The following is an 18,910-nucleotide window of genomic DNA, read 5'->3' as shown; positions in this document are numbered from 1 at the left end:
CTGTTTTCAATATTTATACACCTCACATGAATGCCTCAATTTAGAGGTAACTCATTTTTCGAATCGTTTTCTCTCTTTAATCTTTATTCTTTCGATCAATTTGTAAACATAATACTGCATAAAATTTTCTGCCTTAAAATAATTGTAGAAGGCACATTTCCCTTTCTCCCAAAATATAAAATTCATTAATTTATCATCTTGGGTCCATATTTGTTAATGTCCATGCTATGATAGGGCTTCATCCATTAACATTAGATATTTTCATATAGCATATCAATTAACATTTAATTTAACCAAAATTTTAAGTGTTGATTTGTTTTTCCACATGTTAATAGTACTTTCTCTTTTTTTTTTTCCATAAACTCAAAAAAGGAAAAGCTTTGCGTTAACATCTTCCAATCAACTTGATTTTTTTTTTTCATTGAATGATGACATTTTGAGGTTATATTAAAATTGTGATATACAAAATATTTGGCGTTTTTCACTTGCGTGATGAATTATTATTCTTTTAAAAAATTGAAATTTAAGATTTTAATTCAGATTTTCTTATACTTTAAAAAATGAAAATTAAGACTATTGACAGTATCATTATATATATAAGAACAATATAAAATTCACAGCTGATATCTTTTTATTATTAAAATTAATTGAGTTATTGATAAAATTTTAATTATTTTTCATCTACTTGGGTGTATGTGTGTGTGTATATATATATTCAAGCATTTAGCTCATTAGTTGATACATTATCTCCTTATCTAGAGAGTAAAATTCAAATCCTTCTTCCTTTAATTATAAATGTATATATATATATATATAGAAGATTTTGAAAATCAACAATAGTTAATTCGGTTGTCCTTTTGCAAAAGCGATAGATGTTGTTGTGGCTGTTCTTGGGGCCAATCGTCCATATGCATGAATCATGCATCTTGCTTTGCTTCCTTCATTCAAAAGAATTAATAAATGAATGAAAGAAAGGAAGAAAAAATCATTAAAAAGTTAAGAGGATCCTACATGGAGAAAGCTTCATCTTTGACATATGTGGAGTTGATTAATAGCATGATGTGCCCGCTAGAAAAGGAAAAGAAAATGAAAGGGGAAATTAAATGTGGTGGGAAATGTATACTATGTATAGTGCTCCTATTTTTGTTTGGTATAAAGGAATCACTAGAGAACAAGAGAAGTTTACTTTCACTAAACTCGTGCTGATCCGCAAGCATGACCTGCTTTGGGTCCGATTTGTTATAAGCTCGGAGCTCAATCTGAAATCTATCATTTCATTGAATAAATAATTAATAAATATTTATCTCATCGACTCAATGATCCTATAAGTTGTTAGTGTATACGTAAAGCAAAAAGTAAAAGTAATAATTTAAATACTTTCAACAAATGTTTGCTTTGACATATAATTTTGATAGATTTGTTAATTGTTTATATAGCACATAAACATGTCCATTACATGTAAATATGTGTTATCAATAACATTTTTTTATATATTTTGAATTATAATTGTAAGCTTTTTTTTAAATATAAGTAATTTAATAATAGAAAATTCCCGAAGCATACATAGAACAAAATTAAAATTTTATTATCTATAAAAAAAGAAATTAAAAATATTAGGTTTAAATACTAAAAGAAAACCCTGAATTATTGTATTTTATGCGAATTGACTATTATTCTTAATTTTATTATGCCTAAAAAATCTTTATTGTATGATTTGTACTTATAAAAACCCTTAACTCTACTTAGAAAAATTGACAAACGTCATACTCAATGTCAATTGATATTTTTTGTCTACATGTCATACAACGTTGTTATATGGTAATCGATCACATCGGTTATTATGTGATTATCTAGCCACATCATCAAGGCATGTCATGTGTCACATAAATAGAAAATGTATGTTAGTATTTGATTTCACTATTGTTAATTTTCTTTTAAAATTAAAAGTTTGTGTGATACAAATTGAAATATAAAAATTTACTATGTATAATTAAAGAACATGAGCTTTTTCACATAAAATGCAACAATTTAGAAGTTTTTTTCTTACTATTTAAGCCTATATATTATAAATAATAGAAACTCACTTTGAATTGGATTAGAATTTTATACCTAACTCAATTACTAATTTTAAAATTAATAAGTTTTAGATTTTAAATGCAGAAGCTTTTAAATATAAATTTTAAATTGTATATATAAATATTTGTATTGTATTTCAAGTAAGTTTTTATTTGCCTTGTTACAGTCTTGGATATAAAATTCAACTATCTTAATGGTTTTTAGTCAAAAGTAAGAAGTAAAATGAAATTATAGGAATCCTTAGCTCATTAAATTAGTCTACACATTTTTTATTATAAAATTAAAATGAAATTTCTCAAAATAATGTTAAAAATTACAATGAACTAAGAATTAAAAAAAAGGGAAATTATTTAATATTTTTCAGATAAAGTATTTAAAAGTTTTTAAACATGTTTTTATTGATCTGAATGACTGAAAGATTGAATTAGTAATCCAATAATTCCACATTTGGAACAAATCATTATCCGGTCTAATTCTAATGACTATGGTATAAAGTCACATTTGCCTCTCAAATTAGGAGAAAGAGCATAAATCCCATGCAGAAGCCAATGATGTTAAGTCGTCATAAATCACCTAATTATTGCTAGAAAATGAGTTCTATCTGTGCATAGAGATGTTTTTTATTATTCAAGTGAACTCTTATTGCAGGGAGGAAGACAATCACGTATAAATCAATTACATGATTCATTAGTTGATGTGACACCGTTTTTAGTGTTACAAGTTAATATATAAAATGTAACTCTTTAAAAGAGAACACGTTCATTAATTGTATTTGGATCAAAACACTACTTTAAATCTCATGTTTCATTTTCGTATTGGTTTAGATTGTTAATTTTTATCAGATTTTCTCTTTTGCCATTGGTTTAGATTGTTACATTTTTATCAACAGTTTTCTTTTTATAAATAACTAATTATTATCTTAAAAAAAAAAAACAGATTTATGATGAACATAGATATTGTGTTTTTTTTTGTCTTCACTTACCTTTCTCATATTTTTTCTTTATCAAAATTTCTGATTTATTTTCAACATAATAAATTTATCAACTATTCTCCTGCCTATTAACTTCTGTAATGGTCTGTTTGGAATCTGCTTCAATTGCTAACTTGCGAAGTCCTACGATGCCCATTGAATTCCAATTCTCGAAGGCAAATAACTCAGCAGTTGAAGTCCCAAACAAAGCAGGCTGACATGCAACTGCACTAAACATCACCTCATCAAAATGGTCGTGGGCCATCACTCGTAACCTGGCATATAACTGAAGTAACATTTCCACACTGATTTACAATTCCCTCCGTTTGCGGAGTCCGCACTGTTTTCTTCCTAGACTTTTTCTGTGCTGCAGCTTTAGTTCCATGTGGTGTAAAAAGTATTCTTGCAGCCATAAGAATGCACAAACACTAGCTTTATCAATGGTAAACACTTTCGTTCATGCAATCAATTGTTCCTATTTGTCCAGATCGTCCAAAGCAATAAGTAAAATGAAGCCAAATCACTTATTAATCCGAACATTGCTCTGAAAAGTTTTATCAGGAAGCATTGCTTGCCATAACTATCTACGAACGAAGTCTCATAATGAGAACCACATGCACGACACAGAGTGGTCGATCTGTAGCTCCATACCCCATCTCTCTAATGCATCCCGCGTGGGCAAATTATTCCACTGTGAGCGCCATTATAATACAGTTTGACTTTGAGAAGACTTGAGCATGCCATATATCCTGCCAACTAATTTCATTTATTGGTTTGCATCAGTTAAGCTTTTCGCTGAATGGTGAGCTGATCCGCAAGCAAGGCCTGCTTTGAGGTCTGGACTTGTTCACCTCCATCACCTCAATCAAAATTTATTATTTTACTTTAGGGAAAAAGCATTTGAATCTTATAAGAGATTACATGTTCGAATAATGTTAAATTTATTGTTTTATTAAATAAATATTATTACTAATTCATTTATCGACTCAATAATCATATAAGTTTATGTAACATAATAGCCTACCACATAAAGTGCAAATTTGAAATAATAATTTAAATTTTTTACAACAAATGTTTTGCACAGAAATTTAATTTTAATAGATATATTTGTCATATAGCACATAATCATGGGCATTACACATAAACATATGTGTCATTAATTACTTTCTGTTAAAATATTTATTTTTAAGTATAAGTAAGTTTTTATTTTTCAATGTAAGTAATTCAATAATAACAAAATCAAGGAGTGGACTTAGAATAAATATAAAATTTTCTTCTCCAGAAAAAAAAAGAAATTAAAAAAATTATGAAAAATTAAAAAATCACTTTGAATAGAACTTATCTAACTCAATTGCTAATTTTATATTTATAAGTTTTTTTACATATAAATAATTTATATATTATTATATTTCAAGTAAAATTTGATTTGCTTTATTGTAGTCTGGTAGATAAATTCAACTATCTAAATGGGTTTAAGTCAAAAGTAGGAAGTAAAATGAAATTAAGGATCCTAACTCATTAAATTAGTCTACATATATGTTTTTCAATAAAAAAATAGAGATGAAATTTCACGAGTATGTTTTTTTGTTGCAGTGAATTTAGGGGAAAAACAAAGGTAGCTTATTGAAAGGTGTCATTTGGAGATGCCAAAATCGTATTGATTGAAGAGCTTTTAAGATAATGCTGCTGTTGTGTTATCCATAGATGATATAGATGTTAGTATTGGGTACACGCATTTCACGGGGTTTCCACTTCTGGCGTTCATACTGATAAGGATTAATTTGTACAATAATTCTGGTTAAATTTTGAATTAATGTTGTCATCCATTTAATCTTCAATATTAATTTGTTACTCCATCCGCAGTCTCACACTTTTGAGCTAAAGCATGGCCACTGACTTCACTGAGCAAGGAACTAACCAAGGAAGTCAGATGCGTCACAGTCCAAAAATCATACAAAGGAAACCCTCTTGTGATTCGTTAGACTTCGAATCTGCCGAAGTTGCTGGTTCTTATCAGGGCCACGGCTTCAAGGTTTCTTTTTGCCAACTTCTTTGTTGTACTAGTGAATAATGAAAGAACAATATGTAATTTTTCTTTTTTTGGGTTTTGTTTTAGCGCGGGAAGGATGTGAGCTGGTAGGTGATCTTGAATCTAGCGTTCCAGAGCTTAGGAATCGTATATGGAGATCTTGGGACTTCACCTCTCTACGTTCTTCCCAGCACTTTCAATGATGGAATCAAGCACAGTGATGATATTCTTGGAGTTTATTCATTGATCTTCTATACCATCACTCTCCTCCCTTTAGTCAAGTACATCTTGATTGTCTTACGTGCCACTGATAATGGAGACGGTACGTATATTCCCGAGTTTTGTATCCCAAAAAGGATTTCAAGTTTGTGTAATACATACAATGAGAAAAGGTCGTCCTAGTATAAGAACTAATTACTGATTTAATAATGTAAAACTGGACAGGAGGGACATTTGCTCTGTACTCGCTCATATGTCGATATGCGAATGTGAGTTTGATCCCAAGTCAACAAGCGGAGGATCATGATGTTTCCAATTTTCAGATCGAGTTGCCAAGCAGGCGGCTGAAAAAGGCATCAGCACTCAAATCTAAGCTAGAGAAGAGCCAGTTTGTCAAGTACTTCCTATTGCCTTCCACCATGATTGGAACTTCTATGCTCATTGGGGATGGCATCCTCCCACCCTCCATTTCAGTTTTAGTGATAACATTTTCCATTCACTGCCTACTATTTCTTTTGTTTGGTGCGCATGGTTTTCTGACTATCAAGTCACTTTTTTGCTATGACTTGACTTGTAGTATTATCAGCAGTGGGGGGCATCAAGCAAGCTACACCTGCGATGACACAAGGTTCTATCCCATTTTGTGTAACACATTGCCAATTCTTGTTTCAACTTACAAATGACTATTTCTTCATTTCTTTATCCCTAAATTTCGTTTCTGGCAGATATGGTTGTTTGGATATCAGCAGCTATCTTGGTCTTCCTCTTTATGATTCAAAGATTTGGGACTGACAAAGTGGGTTACAGCTTTGCTCCTATAATGTGCGTATGGTTCGCGCTTATTGGTGGGATTGGCCTCTACAACTTCATTAAATTTGATCCACTAATTGTCAAAGCTATAAATCCACAATACATTATAGCCTATTTCAGGAGGAACAAAATGGCTGCTTGGATTTCCCTTGGTGACATTATCCTTTGCATAACAGGTTCAGATCTTTTGTTCCTTTTTTTATGTTCATGTATAAGCTGTTTGTATTGAGAAGGTGAAACTGAAAATTTAGGACTCATTTTGTTCGTCTTAATGCAGGAGCTGAGGCATTATTTGCTGATGTCGGGCATTTTACTGTTCTATCCGTACAAATAACCACATGTACTATTGTCTATCCAGCTATTTTGTTAGCATACACTGGACAAGCCTCCTTCCTTCGCAAGCACCAACACTGTGGTGCTGATGGCTTCTACAAATCTGTACCAGGTGAATAATAATTGCCTATTGACAGTTTTGTTTTCCTAACAAGTAGACGAAATTTATCTACTGAATATAATCATATACAGTTTTTCCTTGCTTATAATTCATAGTTGCACTGCAGGCCCTTTGTATTGGCCAATGTTCGTGGTAGCTGTGTTGGCTGCCATCATAGGGAGTCAATCATTGATTTCAGGGACTTTCTCTGTAACCCAACAGTCACTTGCACTAGGATGTTTCCCTGTGTGAAAGTGATACGCACATCAGCTAAGTACCAGGGACAAGTTTACATTCCTGAAATCAATTACCTTCTTATGCTAGCTTGTGTAGGAATTACTCTTGGCTTCAGGACTAGAGACAAGATTGGCAACGCGTATGGTAATCCACTGGCCTTGATAATATTTTATCCTTTTTTATTCAATGGAGAAAAGATTTGTTGCTGTCGCATCTTGAATTTTGTCAATCTTTTAGTAGTTTGATAATCAACATTGAAACTAATTAATGACTATTTTTGCTATAGGGATTGCTGTGGTTTCTGTAATGCTACTTACATCTTCCTTGTTAGTACTGATAATGATAATTATATGGAAATCCAACATTCTTTTTATAATCTATTATGTTCTTGCCATCGGCCTACTAGAGCTAACCTATTTGAGTTCGGTCCTCTACAAATTCGAAAGTGGAGGGTACTTACGATTAGCTCTGGCAGCAGTTCTAGTGACCGTGATGATTGTTTGGAGTAGTGTGCACCGGAAAAGGTACTATTATGAGCTCCAACACAAGATTTCTGCTGCAACGCTACAAATGATAACCACGGACACAAACTTGTCTAGAATTCCTGGGCTTGCCTTGTTTTACTCGGAGGTTGTTCAGGGTATTCCACCCATCTTCAAGCACTATGTGTCTAATATACCAGCACTGCACTCAGTTCTTATTTTTGTCTCCATAAAATCAATGCTCATTAGCAAGGTTAGGCCAGAAGAACGGTTCCTCTTCCTAAGGCTAGAACCAAAGGAGCTTCACATCTTTCGATGCGTTGTTAGGTATGGTTATAAAGATGTACAGGATAAGCAAGAGCCGATTGAGAATCAGTTGGTTGAAAAGCTAAAGGAGTTTATAAGAGAAGACTTTCTGTTATCGCAATCTCAAACAACGCGGAATGATGGGGAGACAACCAACGAGAATGGGGAGTTGCAAAGCGAGTTAAGTGGTAAGCAGGAAGAACACGAGAATCTGGCAGAATCAGACCAAGATAAGCTACGAGCGGCTGTGGAAAGAGAAATTGAAGTAGTGAATAGAGCATCGCAAGCTGGGGTTTTCCACTTGATTGGTGAAAATGAGGTGAGTGCTGGCAAAGGAGCAGGTATAGCAAAGAAGATTTTGATAAATTACGCTTACAATTTCTTGAAGAAGAATTTGAGGCAAAGCGATAAAGTATTTCAAATTCCCCGTGAACGGATGCTCAAAATTGGGATGACTTATGAGCTTTAGGGTATGTAACTGGAATTGCCTGCTCAAAAGAGGAATATGAACATTGAACTTGCTCCAAATTCTCAACTCTTTCTTTTCTAGTATATGTTGAACTGATGATTAGTATAGGACTAACAGAAGATCGCATGTGATTCTTTTTCTCTTTTTCTGGTTTTCCCTGTTTGTGGAAACGTCGGATATCTATGTAGTCGATTGATATAGCAATGAAAGGAGGTTATTTTAAGTACAATGGATTACCATTAGCATTGCCGATATTTTCTCTAGTCCTGAAACCAAGAGTTGATTCCCACACAAGCTAGCATAAGCAGGCGAATGTAAAATCAAGTAGACTTAAAGATAACTGCTGCAAGCAAGGACTAGCTCGAAATAAGGGCAGGTCTTGTCCCCAGTGATAGGCACAACTATCCTACAAGGTCCAGGGGGAGAGCCTCTGGCGCTTGAGTGCGAAACATTCTACACAATGTCCCTTGAATTACAGTCAATTATAGTGAATGTAACTAACCACTTGGCAAGGATTTTTCTTAAACACCACTAATAATAGAATCAGATTGGAAAGATGGAAACCTTTTTATTACTTGAAGCAAAATTGAATCTTTACATCAGAAGAAAAAGGCTGAGAGTTTGTTAAAATATCTTCAGTAAAAGTGTTAAATGAAAGCAGCACCTACATTTACAAAATGTAATACCAAAAAGTGATGAAAGCAGCAATGCCGCTCAAGATACAAAGTCTGTCTAACCTGCTTTCATTCCTTATTTTCTCCTCTTTTAACTCACTCTGTACTTTTGAGTACAAATGACAGGACTCAAGAACTTCACTGTAATTTTTGCTCCGGTGGCAGCTCAGAGCTTCCTTCAGAATAAGCAAACTGTTTCTTCCATTAACATGTGCACCTTCCATATCTTCCAACTGCATGCTCAGCTCTGTCAATTTGAGAGTTGTCTCTATACCTTCGCCCTGTGTGTGGATGACTCTGAACTTCATGATAAGAATGCACTCTACTACTTGACATGGAAGGATGTCCTTGGCAGGAAGAACAGACCCAAACCTTATCACAAAATCCTTGTCCGTGGGCCAATGCCTCTGTCCACCAAGAGGGCTCCAGCTGGCAAGATTAGCAGCTTGCTTAACTTTTCTGTTTACAACAATCCAACTAAGGCGGAGGCCATCTCGGAGCTCCTTCCACAGTTTCCCATCTTTCCGTTCCTTTTCCATAGAGATAATTGGTGGCAGACCATCAGAAACTGAAAGGGTAACCTCACCTTCATTATCATCATCTCTAGCAGCATATGTAAGAAGATCAATCCGAAATGGGCAGTTGTAAAACCAACTATTGGATCCATTTGCATTAGGAATACCCCACAGGACTTTTGAACAGATTGTTTTATCTTTATACCTGATATCTACAATAGAAACAAAATCTAATGGTGAAATACTTTCAACCCCATCGGTGTCACCATAATATTCAGCTTCAGTCCATTCTTCAGGGTACTCAAGATAGTCATTCCACTGATACTCTGTTACTTCCTTATTAACGATAAGCGGGAAACAATCTGCATAGAACTTTCTGAATCCACCAATCGAAGAAATCAAACTTTTAACATCTTCTCTGTTCGTTGAAGGCCACATAGTAGAACAAACATTTTCCCATAGTCTCTCCTCTCTTGAGATTGAACAAAATGTCGCACATGCACATGCTGCAGTGGCCAAAGTTGGGCCATCAAGACGCCTCAATATGTCGTAGAAAAGATCACTACTCAAGGATGCCATGCTCTCAATGGTTGCTACTGACATAGCTCCCCACCTCCAATCTACATCAAAACACATTAAATGGAATTATTGATAATTACTCAACTATATAAGTTTGGCATTTGAGTATGCACATGACAAGGTTATGTGGCACAGTCCACACTAACCTGCAAAGTATTGATTTGATAATTACTCAACTATATAAGTTTGGCATTTGAGTATACACATGAGAAGGTTATGTGGCACAGTCCACACTAACCTGCTTCAGTTGTAAGTACACAACCAATGTGGGATTCATGGTCCACTATCCTTTGGTTGTAAGTACACAACCGATACGGGATTCACGGTCACACTATCGTTCAGTTGTAAGTAAACAACCGATGTTGGATTCAAGGTTCACTATCCTTCAGTTGTGTAACTAGACAACCGATGTGAGATTCAAGGTCCACTGTCCCTCAAATTGTGCTCCAATACCAACTATCATGGTCCACACCAATCTTTTTTTTGAAAAGTACAAATTTCACAGGGAAGAAAACCTCCCTTGCCAAGAACAAAAGGAGGATTTAAGGGCGTTGTGCATTTCCCTAGCATAATGGCCTAAAAACCTCAACATTTTCTGCACAAGAACAAAATCTCTCATGACACAAAATAACTCATCAGTCACCAAAACAAAAAATAAATCCCCCTCCCTCTTACATACAACAGTGTACCCACCCCTTACAACATAAAGCACACTATTTACATCATTAATAAAGCTGAAAACCTGAAGCGTCAAAATCAAGTCCAACAATCAACAAAGATAAAACCAGGGACAAAACACAGACAAACTCACAGAAAGCAGTAAGTGAAATTCCACTTCCCCTGCCAGTTCCTCCATCCCGATCAAATTCTCCCCATCAGCCTAATCAAAATATAAAGGAGCTCCTCTTGTCAGTTAATCCCAGTTTTAGCAAAGTTGTCAGCCATTTGATTTTTCTCTCTATAAATGTGTTTAACCTCCCATACATTAATTTCCTTCTTTAATCTCTCAATGTGAAGGATCCATTTCTGCAATCTCCCAGTTGCTTCTTCTAGTCTATTAGCCCACTTCACCGCATTTCTAGAGTCACTTTCCACAATTAATATGTGTGATTGGGCCCATTTTGATGCTGAAAACAGAAGGTAAGCTTCTCTAATAGCTCTAATCTCAGCAATGGTGGAGCTCCCCACCCCAATAGATATGGAGAATAAAATCTTAACATGCCCATCTTTGTCCCTTAAAACCCCCCCAATTCCAGCCTCACCTGGACAGCCTTTGGCTGCCCTGTCAACATTAAATTTCAATATTCCTTGGCCTGGTTTACTGCATCTTTCAGCCACTCTCTCGTTGTTTGCATTCTTTACAATAGCTCCCAGAGTTGGGTTCCTAAAAGTGTCCAAAACAGTACCGTTTTCAAAGTGTCCACACCAATCTACAAGTTGAAACAGTGTGAACACTTCAATACCCAGTCTCACTTTAGTACATTACAGATATGGGATTCATAGCTCCCCTCTGGACCTTGACACTATGCTTCCAATTGGCCTAAAAAACTCCACAATAAAAAATGACCAAATTCCTCATTCCACTTCAAAAAACATACACTTTAGAGAGCTATTCTAACTCAATGAGTTGCACCCAAGCATTTGGCTCATTGGTTGGTGCATTATTCCCCTGCCTAAAGCACAGGTTTCAAATCCCCCTCCCCAAATAATTACAAAAAAAAAAATTCTAACTCAATGAGTTTTGTACAAAACTCTAGTCATAACTGAAGAAAGAAATAATGTTGCATCCTTTGATGGAAGCAACAAATAAGTCCAAAAAGAGGCTTACTCAACTTTCAAGAAAAGGTTTTATTACTTAACAAAAATGAAAAATGCTTTTCTCTCCAAGATGGCAGTGTTTATTCTATTCAAATAATGCTAGTAATACAGTCCGAAAACATATATGCAGCAACAAATGAAACAGTCAGGATTAACTTCTCGTAGATTTGAGAACATAACTCGGTGAAACCGAACTCCTCAAGCGCACATAATATGGCTAATGCAACAACATCCAAACACCCACAAAAATTATAGAACATCCACATAAAAAGTCAAACAAGTAGGCTTCAAAAATGTAAAAGTTATCCCAAAATCGACCAGACTTGCATAACCATACTGGGTAACAATATTATTCAAAAATACAAAAATAAATGAATCAATTAATAAAGATATCTATTTATACATGTGCAGTAAGAACCAAGATTCCAAAACTCTATTTCAAATTATCATCACAGATCAATCCACAGACACCAACACATGCACCGAAATCCAATCATAATAAAAAAAATTTAACCTTTTTGGGGTAGTTGGGGACCCCCATTAATTTTTACCCAACCCAGAAAAACAAAAAACAGCCAAAACAAAAAATAAAAAAGAAACCAAGGAGATTACCTTAAATTGGACGTGGAAATGTATGAAACATGATGGTGAAGCAAATCTAGAAAGGGAAGTGACAGACGGAAACAGGAATCAGAATAGGTTGTTATTGTTTTGAAGTAGTTGGAACTACGAACAAGCAAAATAAAAGGGAAGAGAAGATCTAAAATGGTATGGCGGATTCTGGGCTTATTTGGGTTCTGATTTTAGTGTGAGGTCAAGCGGTTTTGAGGTCATTTTCGGCTCTGCCTTCTTGGAAGCTTGCTTAGGTACTGTGCATGTCTGCACCTTTGAAGTTCGTCACGTTTAGGATTTGCTGTCCCTCTTCCTCTGTTTTCTCCGGTTCTCATGATCCAGTTCATTACTTTCCACGCATATCTCGCCACGTCATTATCTGATTTTTTTTGATTGGATAGAACCCAAAAGATCATATGTTAGGCGTTGAGGACCACGTCATCCCATGTCCTGCAAAAACGTTCTATGTCGGTCGTGTAGATACATGCGAATTAAAATTTATTTTGCCTTTTATAAAATTAAAAAATTAATAAACCATAAAAATATTAATCAGAATGAAGTGTTACTTGAAGAATAAAAGGAAGAATCCGTTCGAAAATCTTAAATTATTTTTTGAAATAATAATATGTTGTTTATCTATTTTATTTTCCTGCGTTACATACTCCTTTAATTCTTAGATGACATGGTGGGAAAAATAGAAACTTTTCTGCAATTCTAATTCAGATTTTTTTTTCCTTTTTGTTGATAGTGTAGAGAAATTTAACATTGGTTGTTCATATTATCTTTCTGATAAACTTCAAATATTTCTCACCTGAGCACCTAATACAATTTCTGTTCCATAAATGTGTGATCTGAACTTCAAAACCATTAATTTATTCTGTCAATATGAATTGGATAAAGGCATACTAAAGTTTTAGGAGCTTGTTGTAACATAATTAAGAATAAAAGCAAGAGGACTGGAACATAAGATAGAGTTCATTCTGAAACCTTAAAGTAGCAAAACAGTTTATGCTTTGATGTTTCCTATGACATTGTTAGCAGTTTTCCTTGGACGGCTATGCATCGGCAGGATGTGGATCAAGCAGAATCGCGGAATTTGCATTCTACCCCAGTGGTTCGGCCCTTTTGGACCTTCCCAAATTGGAGAATCTTTTACAGATGATTGCTCTTAAACGGCTAATGAAGCTTGGACGCTTTCTCTTCCTATGTTTATCCTCAAAACTGTTTCCCACAATCTGAATATTTTAACGCAAAATTAGATTCAAAACATTTGAGTGTATATCTTATTCAAAACCTCTTATAGAATTTGCAGTATTTGTTCCATCAACATCTTTAGTGACATTGTATTATCTTCTGAATTGGCGTAACTTTTCATATTTTCACAAGGGCCACCACCAACCTGAAGCAATCTGCATCCTTCATTATTCATCAACACAGGATGGTTATATTGATTACTCCTCCTAGCAGGTTTCTTTGAAGAATACCATTTTGAACATAGCAGGACCTAACGATATTAAAGAAGGAAAAAAAAATGAAAATCATTGAGCACAAAGATTTCGATTTATGCAACGAAAACGACCTCAGGTTTGATCCTTTTAATATTCATTAATGGGCCCTACTGCTAAAATGGAAGACATTACTGGAGTTGGGAAATGAAGCACGCCGCCCTGATTTGCGCGATTGTCATCATCGATGATAGTGCTGATTGGGAGGAGCCAATTCAAGAAAATGACTCAAAAACAATAAATACCAAGATGAGCTGTCAGGTACGGCTTCTTCCTTTTTTTTGGGAGGGGGGGGGTTGGGAATTAAATATATAGGAAAGGAAAGCTGCAGGTAACCTAAATTGGGAGAAGTAGCACTAACATAATAAACTGGCCTCAGATAAAAAATAAAAAAAAAAGGAAAAGAATGGGGTAAAAGCGAGAGAGGGCCACTACTTTACTCTACCCCGATGGCCATGCCTTCTCTGCTTGATGCGGCGCCATTGCCACCTGGCGGTGGAAAAAGACATTTCCATTCCGGGACAATATCATCTGATTGCATTGCTGCATTGTAGCAGCCCACCCATGAAAAATTAGACAAATTAACAAATGGTTGCACCTGTCACCATAAATTATAGCAGAAATTCAGACATGTCACGCACTCTAATTAACCGACTTCTGCTTCATCTTCAATGCTCTGTGACTTAAAATTGTAAGGTTGAAAGTTGATTAGCCAGACGAGTGAAAAAACACCGTCCCAAACAAGCGAAGCTAAGGTTTTAGGTGTGCTGTCCATTAACTTGGGCTACAACCTGCAAACATCACCACAATTATTTATGATCATTATCATGATGGAGAGAGTTTCAATTCAATTAAAGCAATATTAATCCGAAAATGGAGATTACACCAGTTCTTTATTACTAATCTTTAAAGAATTATCGTTTATTTTTTTTATTTGGTTAAATTCTTCAAGCCAAAGGCGGGAAAGGGAAAGAGGCGACAAGCCGATTACTTGTTATTATTACTAACCTAGAAATCCGAATCCAAAAAATTACTTGCAAACAAATAGGACCAGTAAGCGAACAACGCCTGTTCACACTTGTCATAAGACTTCATATTTCGTAGTTTTCTAATTTCTTCGATCAATCACTTTTTTTAAATTTTTTTAAATTTTTTTGTAGATATTTATTTTTATTATTTATATTTAGATTTTGATGTAAAATAAATTAGATTAAGATTAGAATTTAATTTATCCATCTAATTTCTTAGTATTTTCTTTATTTTGTAAATTTTATCTAAATAAAAAGTTATTAAGATTCTTAATAAGTATCTTAGGTAAGACCATCACTAGCTAAAGTTGAATCTCTTACATTTTTTAACCATATTCATATGATATATGTGGATTTATACATCCACCACGTAGACCATTTAGATATTTTATAATTTTAATTTGTGCATCGACTAGATGGTCACGTGTGTATTTATTATCAATTTGTAATTTGACATTTGCAATCATTCATTTACAAGCACATTTTTCTTATTACGTAATTAAAACTATTCATCTAAACGATGCTGGTAAATTTACATATCAAACGTTTAATGAATATTACATATTAGATGCAATAACTGTTGAACAACTTGTTACTCATGTTCATACACAAAATGATTCAACAAAATCGTTTATTAAATATTTTCAACTAATTGCAAAGCCATTACTTTTGAAATATAAACTCTTAATTTCTGTTTGGAGGCTAGCCATTTTTGATGCAACAACACTTATATGCATCAAGCTAATGAATTATTATAAATTTTCCCTTATACAATTGATTTAGGGTCAAAAATAAAATATTTTTCATCTTAAAATTTTTAGATGTGCGGTATATGTTTCAATTGCTCCATCACAACACACAAAGATGAGTCCTCAAAGGAGGTTAGAAATATATGTTAGATACAAATCTCCATTTATAATTAAATATTTACAACCATTAATAGGAGATTTATTTATGGTAAGATTTGTCGATTGTTATTCTGATGAAACAATTTTTCTAACATTAAAGAGAGAAAATAAACAATTAGAAAAAGAAATTTTTCTAGAGGATCAATATTAGCATTATCTAATATTGATTCTCACACAAATCAATGTGAACTTAAAGTTCAAAATATAATTCATTTGTTAAATATAGCAAATTAATTATCAAACGTATTTACTGACCTAAGAAGAATAAGTAAATCTCATATACCAACTGTAGAAGCTACTATTGAAATTGATGTCCCTATAAGAAAAGGCGTAATAAAAGCATGGAGACCAATTGGTTCCAAAGATAAAAATTCTCAAAAAAAGAAAAGAAGCAAATATTCAAAATAGTCAAAAAAAAATAGAAACTTTAAATGTGACTCTTGACATAATTAATAAAATTTTCTAAGAAATTCAGGTACTTGAAATAATTGAAAATGAAGAGATCTCAATCAATTATTTCATAATGAAAAAATATATAATCGAAATGAAATAAACATCTACGATATTTTTGCATATAATGTAGCACTCAATATTAAGAAAGAGAATGAAGTTCTTGAACTTACATATATTAAAAAATGTAGAAATAGAAAATGATTGGTCAATGTGAAAAGACGCAATTAAGGTGAAATTGAATTCACTTACAAAACATAAAGTTTTTGGATCTATAATTCGTATACCAAATGGCGTAAAACCAATAGGACATAAATAGGCATTGATGTAAATATAAAATGAGAAAATTAAAATTGTGAGATATAAAGCATGGCTTGTCGCACAAGATTTTACCCAAAGACTTGGTATTAAGTATGAAGAGATATATTTTATGTGGTACATGTAATTATAATTTTATATTAATTAGTCTAATAATATATAAAAAGATTGAAATGCATCTAATGAATGTAACTATAGCCTATTTATATGGCTCACTTGATAACAATATGTATATGAAAATCCTTGAAAGATTTAAGTTTCCTAAAGCACAAAATTCAAATTTTTGAAAAACTTATTCAATTAAATTAAAAAAATCTTTATATAGATTAAAGCAATCCAGGCGTATGTGGTATAATTGTCTTAATGAATATTTATTGAAAAAAAATGATAAAAATGATCTTATATACCCATGTGTTTTTATAAAAAAATTTAGATCTTAATTTGTTATAATTATTGTTTATATTGATAACTTAAGCATTATTGAAACTTTTGAAGAATTATCAAAAGCTGTGTACTACTTAAAGAAAAAATTTTAAATCAAAGATAGTGAAAAAATTAATTTTTATTTGAGTCTTCAGATTGAGTACTTGACAAATCGAGTTTTTGTCTATCAATTTAATTATATAGCAAAAGGATTAAAATGATTTTATATGAACAAAACACATCTATTAAGTTCACCAATGATTGTAAGGTTACTAGACATGAAAAAAAGATCGTTTCCGACCTCATGAGGATGATGAAGAATATCTTAGTCCTGAAGTATCATATCTTATTGCAATCGGAGTACTGATATATCTTACTAACAATACATAACTTGATATATTATTTGTTATAAATATTAACAAGATATGATTCTTCCCCAACTCAAAGACATTGAAATGAAATTAAACATATACTTCAATATCTTCAACGAACAATAGACATGGGTTTATATTTCTCAAATGTATCAAAATTAAATTTAATTGATTATGCATATGTACAATATTTATTTGATCCACACAAAGGTTGATTTCAGATATGTTACTTATTCATATGTGAAGCTATGACTATTTCATCACGTTCTATAAAACAAACTATAGTTACTACTTCTTCTAAACATGCAAAAATTTTAATAATTTATAAGGTAAATCATGGACGGGTTTGGATAAGATATATAACTTAATATATTTGAAAAACATGAAGCTTGTCAACTAAAAAGAAATTTCAACAACATTATATGAGGATAATACTACTTACATAGCATAGTTAAAATAAAGATACATTAAAGGTGATAAAACAAAATATATGTCGACAAAAGAGAGATATTAGTGTTCAACAAATTCGTTCAAGTGGCAATTTAATATATTTATTTATCAAAGCCCTTCCTGTTACAACATTTGAAAAGATGGTATAAAAGATCAAAATATGTTGTTTTAAAGATCTCAATAATGTAATTATCAAGAGAAATAAAATATGTACTATACTTTTTTCCTTTATTAAAATTTTGTCTACTGAGTTTTTTTTTATAAGGTTTTTAATGAGGTAGTATATCAAAAACATATTCTTAAAAGGAATTATGTACTTTTTTCCTTCATTTGAATTTTTTTTACGTGAAATTTTTTCCTAATAAAGTTTTAATGCAGTATATTCTTAATATAATAAATATTAAAGGAATGTTATTAATATTTTTATAAATATCTATTTATATTATGTATATCTAGATTTTGATAAAAAATAGACTAAATTAAGATTAAAATTTAATCCATCTATTTAATCTCCTAGTATTATCTTCATATTTTAAATTTTATTTAATATAAAGAGTTATTAATCTATAAATAGACTCCTCATTTCATTTATAAATACACACTTGAGTAAAATTTTACTCCTCTAAATACTTTCTCCCTTTAAATACTTTTTTTTATATTTTTCTTATAGCTATTATTTCAAGTTATATTTCATAACAAATTTTAATTTATTATCACATATTTTATACGTGAATATTTATTTTTAAATAACAATTTATATAAAACATAAAGTTAATTGTTTATAAATAAAAATAATTTAATTAAAAGACAACTATATATAAAGAAAATTAATATTTTAGAATTATGAAAAATATATTATGTATTTAGCTTGACATTTATAATCTTGTTGACTTGAATATTAGGTAGATTATTAGATTAGCATTGAAGTACTAGCCCCATTCGGATGGATTAACCTTCAGTTGAGACTTGTAATCTGCTGTCGATGGAAATAAAATCAAGTCTAAAATGTAAAACCGTAATGTTCAAGTTGATGGAATTTGAGATGAATTTATACATATAAGATCTTGCGGACTTTTAGCTATTCCATTGCCAAATGAATGAAACACTTTCTATCTAATAAAATTTAATATGAATTTATATGCATTAAGATTTTGGAGTCAGAATCAAACTATATATCAACTTTTCCTTATTTTTGAGAACACGTTATTCAAAATGGATTTTATTAAAA

At 32.4% G+C, this 18,910-nt stretch overlaps 2 protein-coding genes across 4 annotated transcripts; one reads left to right on the top strand and one right to left on the bottom strand.

Annotated features, from left to right (window-relative positions):
- The first annotated feature begins 4,931 nt into the window (after positions 1–4,931).
- On the top strand, positions 4,932–8,121 carry LOC110413337 (potassium transporter 5-like). Its single transcript, XM_089783052.1, is given in 9 exon segments — positions 4,932–5,078; positions 5,172–5,397; positions 5,520–5,766; positions 5,870–5,922; positions 6,020–6,280; positions 6,382–6,549; positions 6,665–6,781; positions 6,784–6,918; positions 7,061–8,121. Coding segments are annotated over 9 exon segments (2,325 nt in total). The 3' UTR covers positions 8,032–8,121.
- Positions 8,122–8,585: 464 nt separating this feature from the next.
- Positions 8,586–12,571, bottom strand: LOC110414382 (F-box protein At2g27310-like). 3 transcript variants are annotated; one of them, XM_021425527.2, is made up of 3 exons: positions 12,230–12,571; positions 9,946–10,394; positions 8,586–9,840 (listed from the first exon to the last, which is right to left on the bottom strand). In XM_021425527.2, exon 3 carries the CDS (start codon positions 9,821–9,823, stop codon positions 8,702–8,704), a length of 1,122 nt encoding a protein of 373 aa, XP_021281202.1. In that variant the 5' UTR covers positions 9,824–9,840; positions 9,946–10,394; positions 12,230–12,571; the 3' UTR covers positions 8,586–8,701. The 3 variants fall into 3 exon arrangements, with proteins under 3 accessions (XP_021281202.1, XP_021281201.1, XP_021281200.1); XM_021425526.2 differs by having other exon boundaries at positions 10,038–10,394; XM_021425525.2 differs by lacking the exon at positions 9,946–10,394 and having other exon boundaries at positions 12,230–12,570.
- Positions 12,572–18,910: the final 6,339 nt, after the last annotated feature.

Source organism: Theobroma umbraticum, unplaced genomic scaffold (genome assembly GCF_002168275.2).
Source record: "Theobroma umbraticum cultivar Fairchild unplaced genomic scaffold, ASM216827v3 scaffold_4.1, whole genome shotgun sequence".
In the NCBI taxonomy this organism is placed as follows: Eukaryota; Viridiplantae; Streptophyta; class Magnoliopsida; order Malvales; family Malvaceae; genus Theobroma; species Theobroma umbraticum.
Note: the sequence above shows the minus strand (reverse complement) of the source record. Positions and strands in the feature narration are given on the sequence as shown.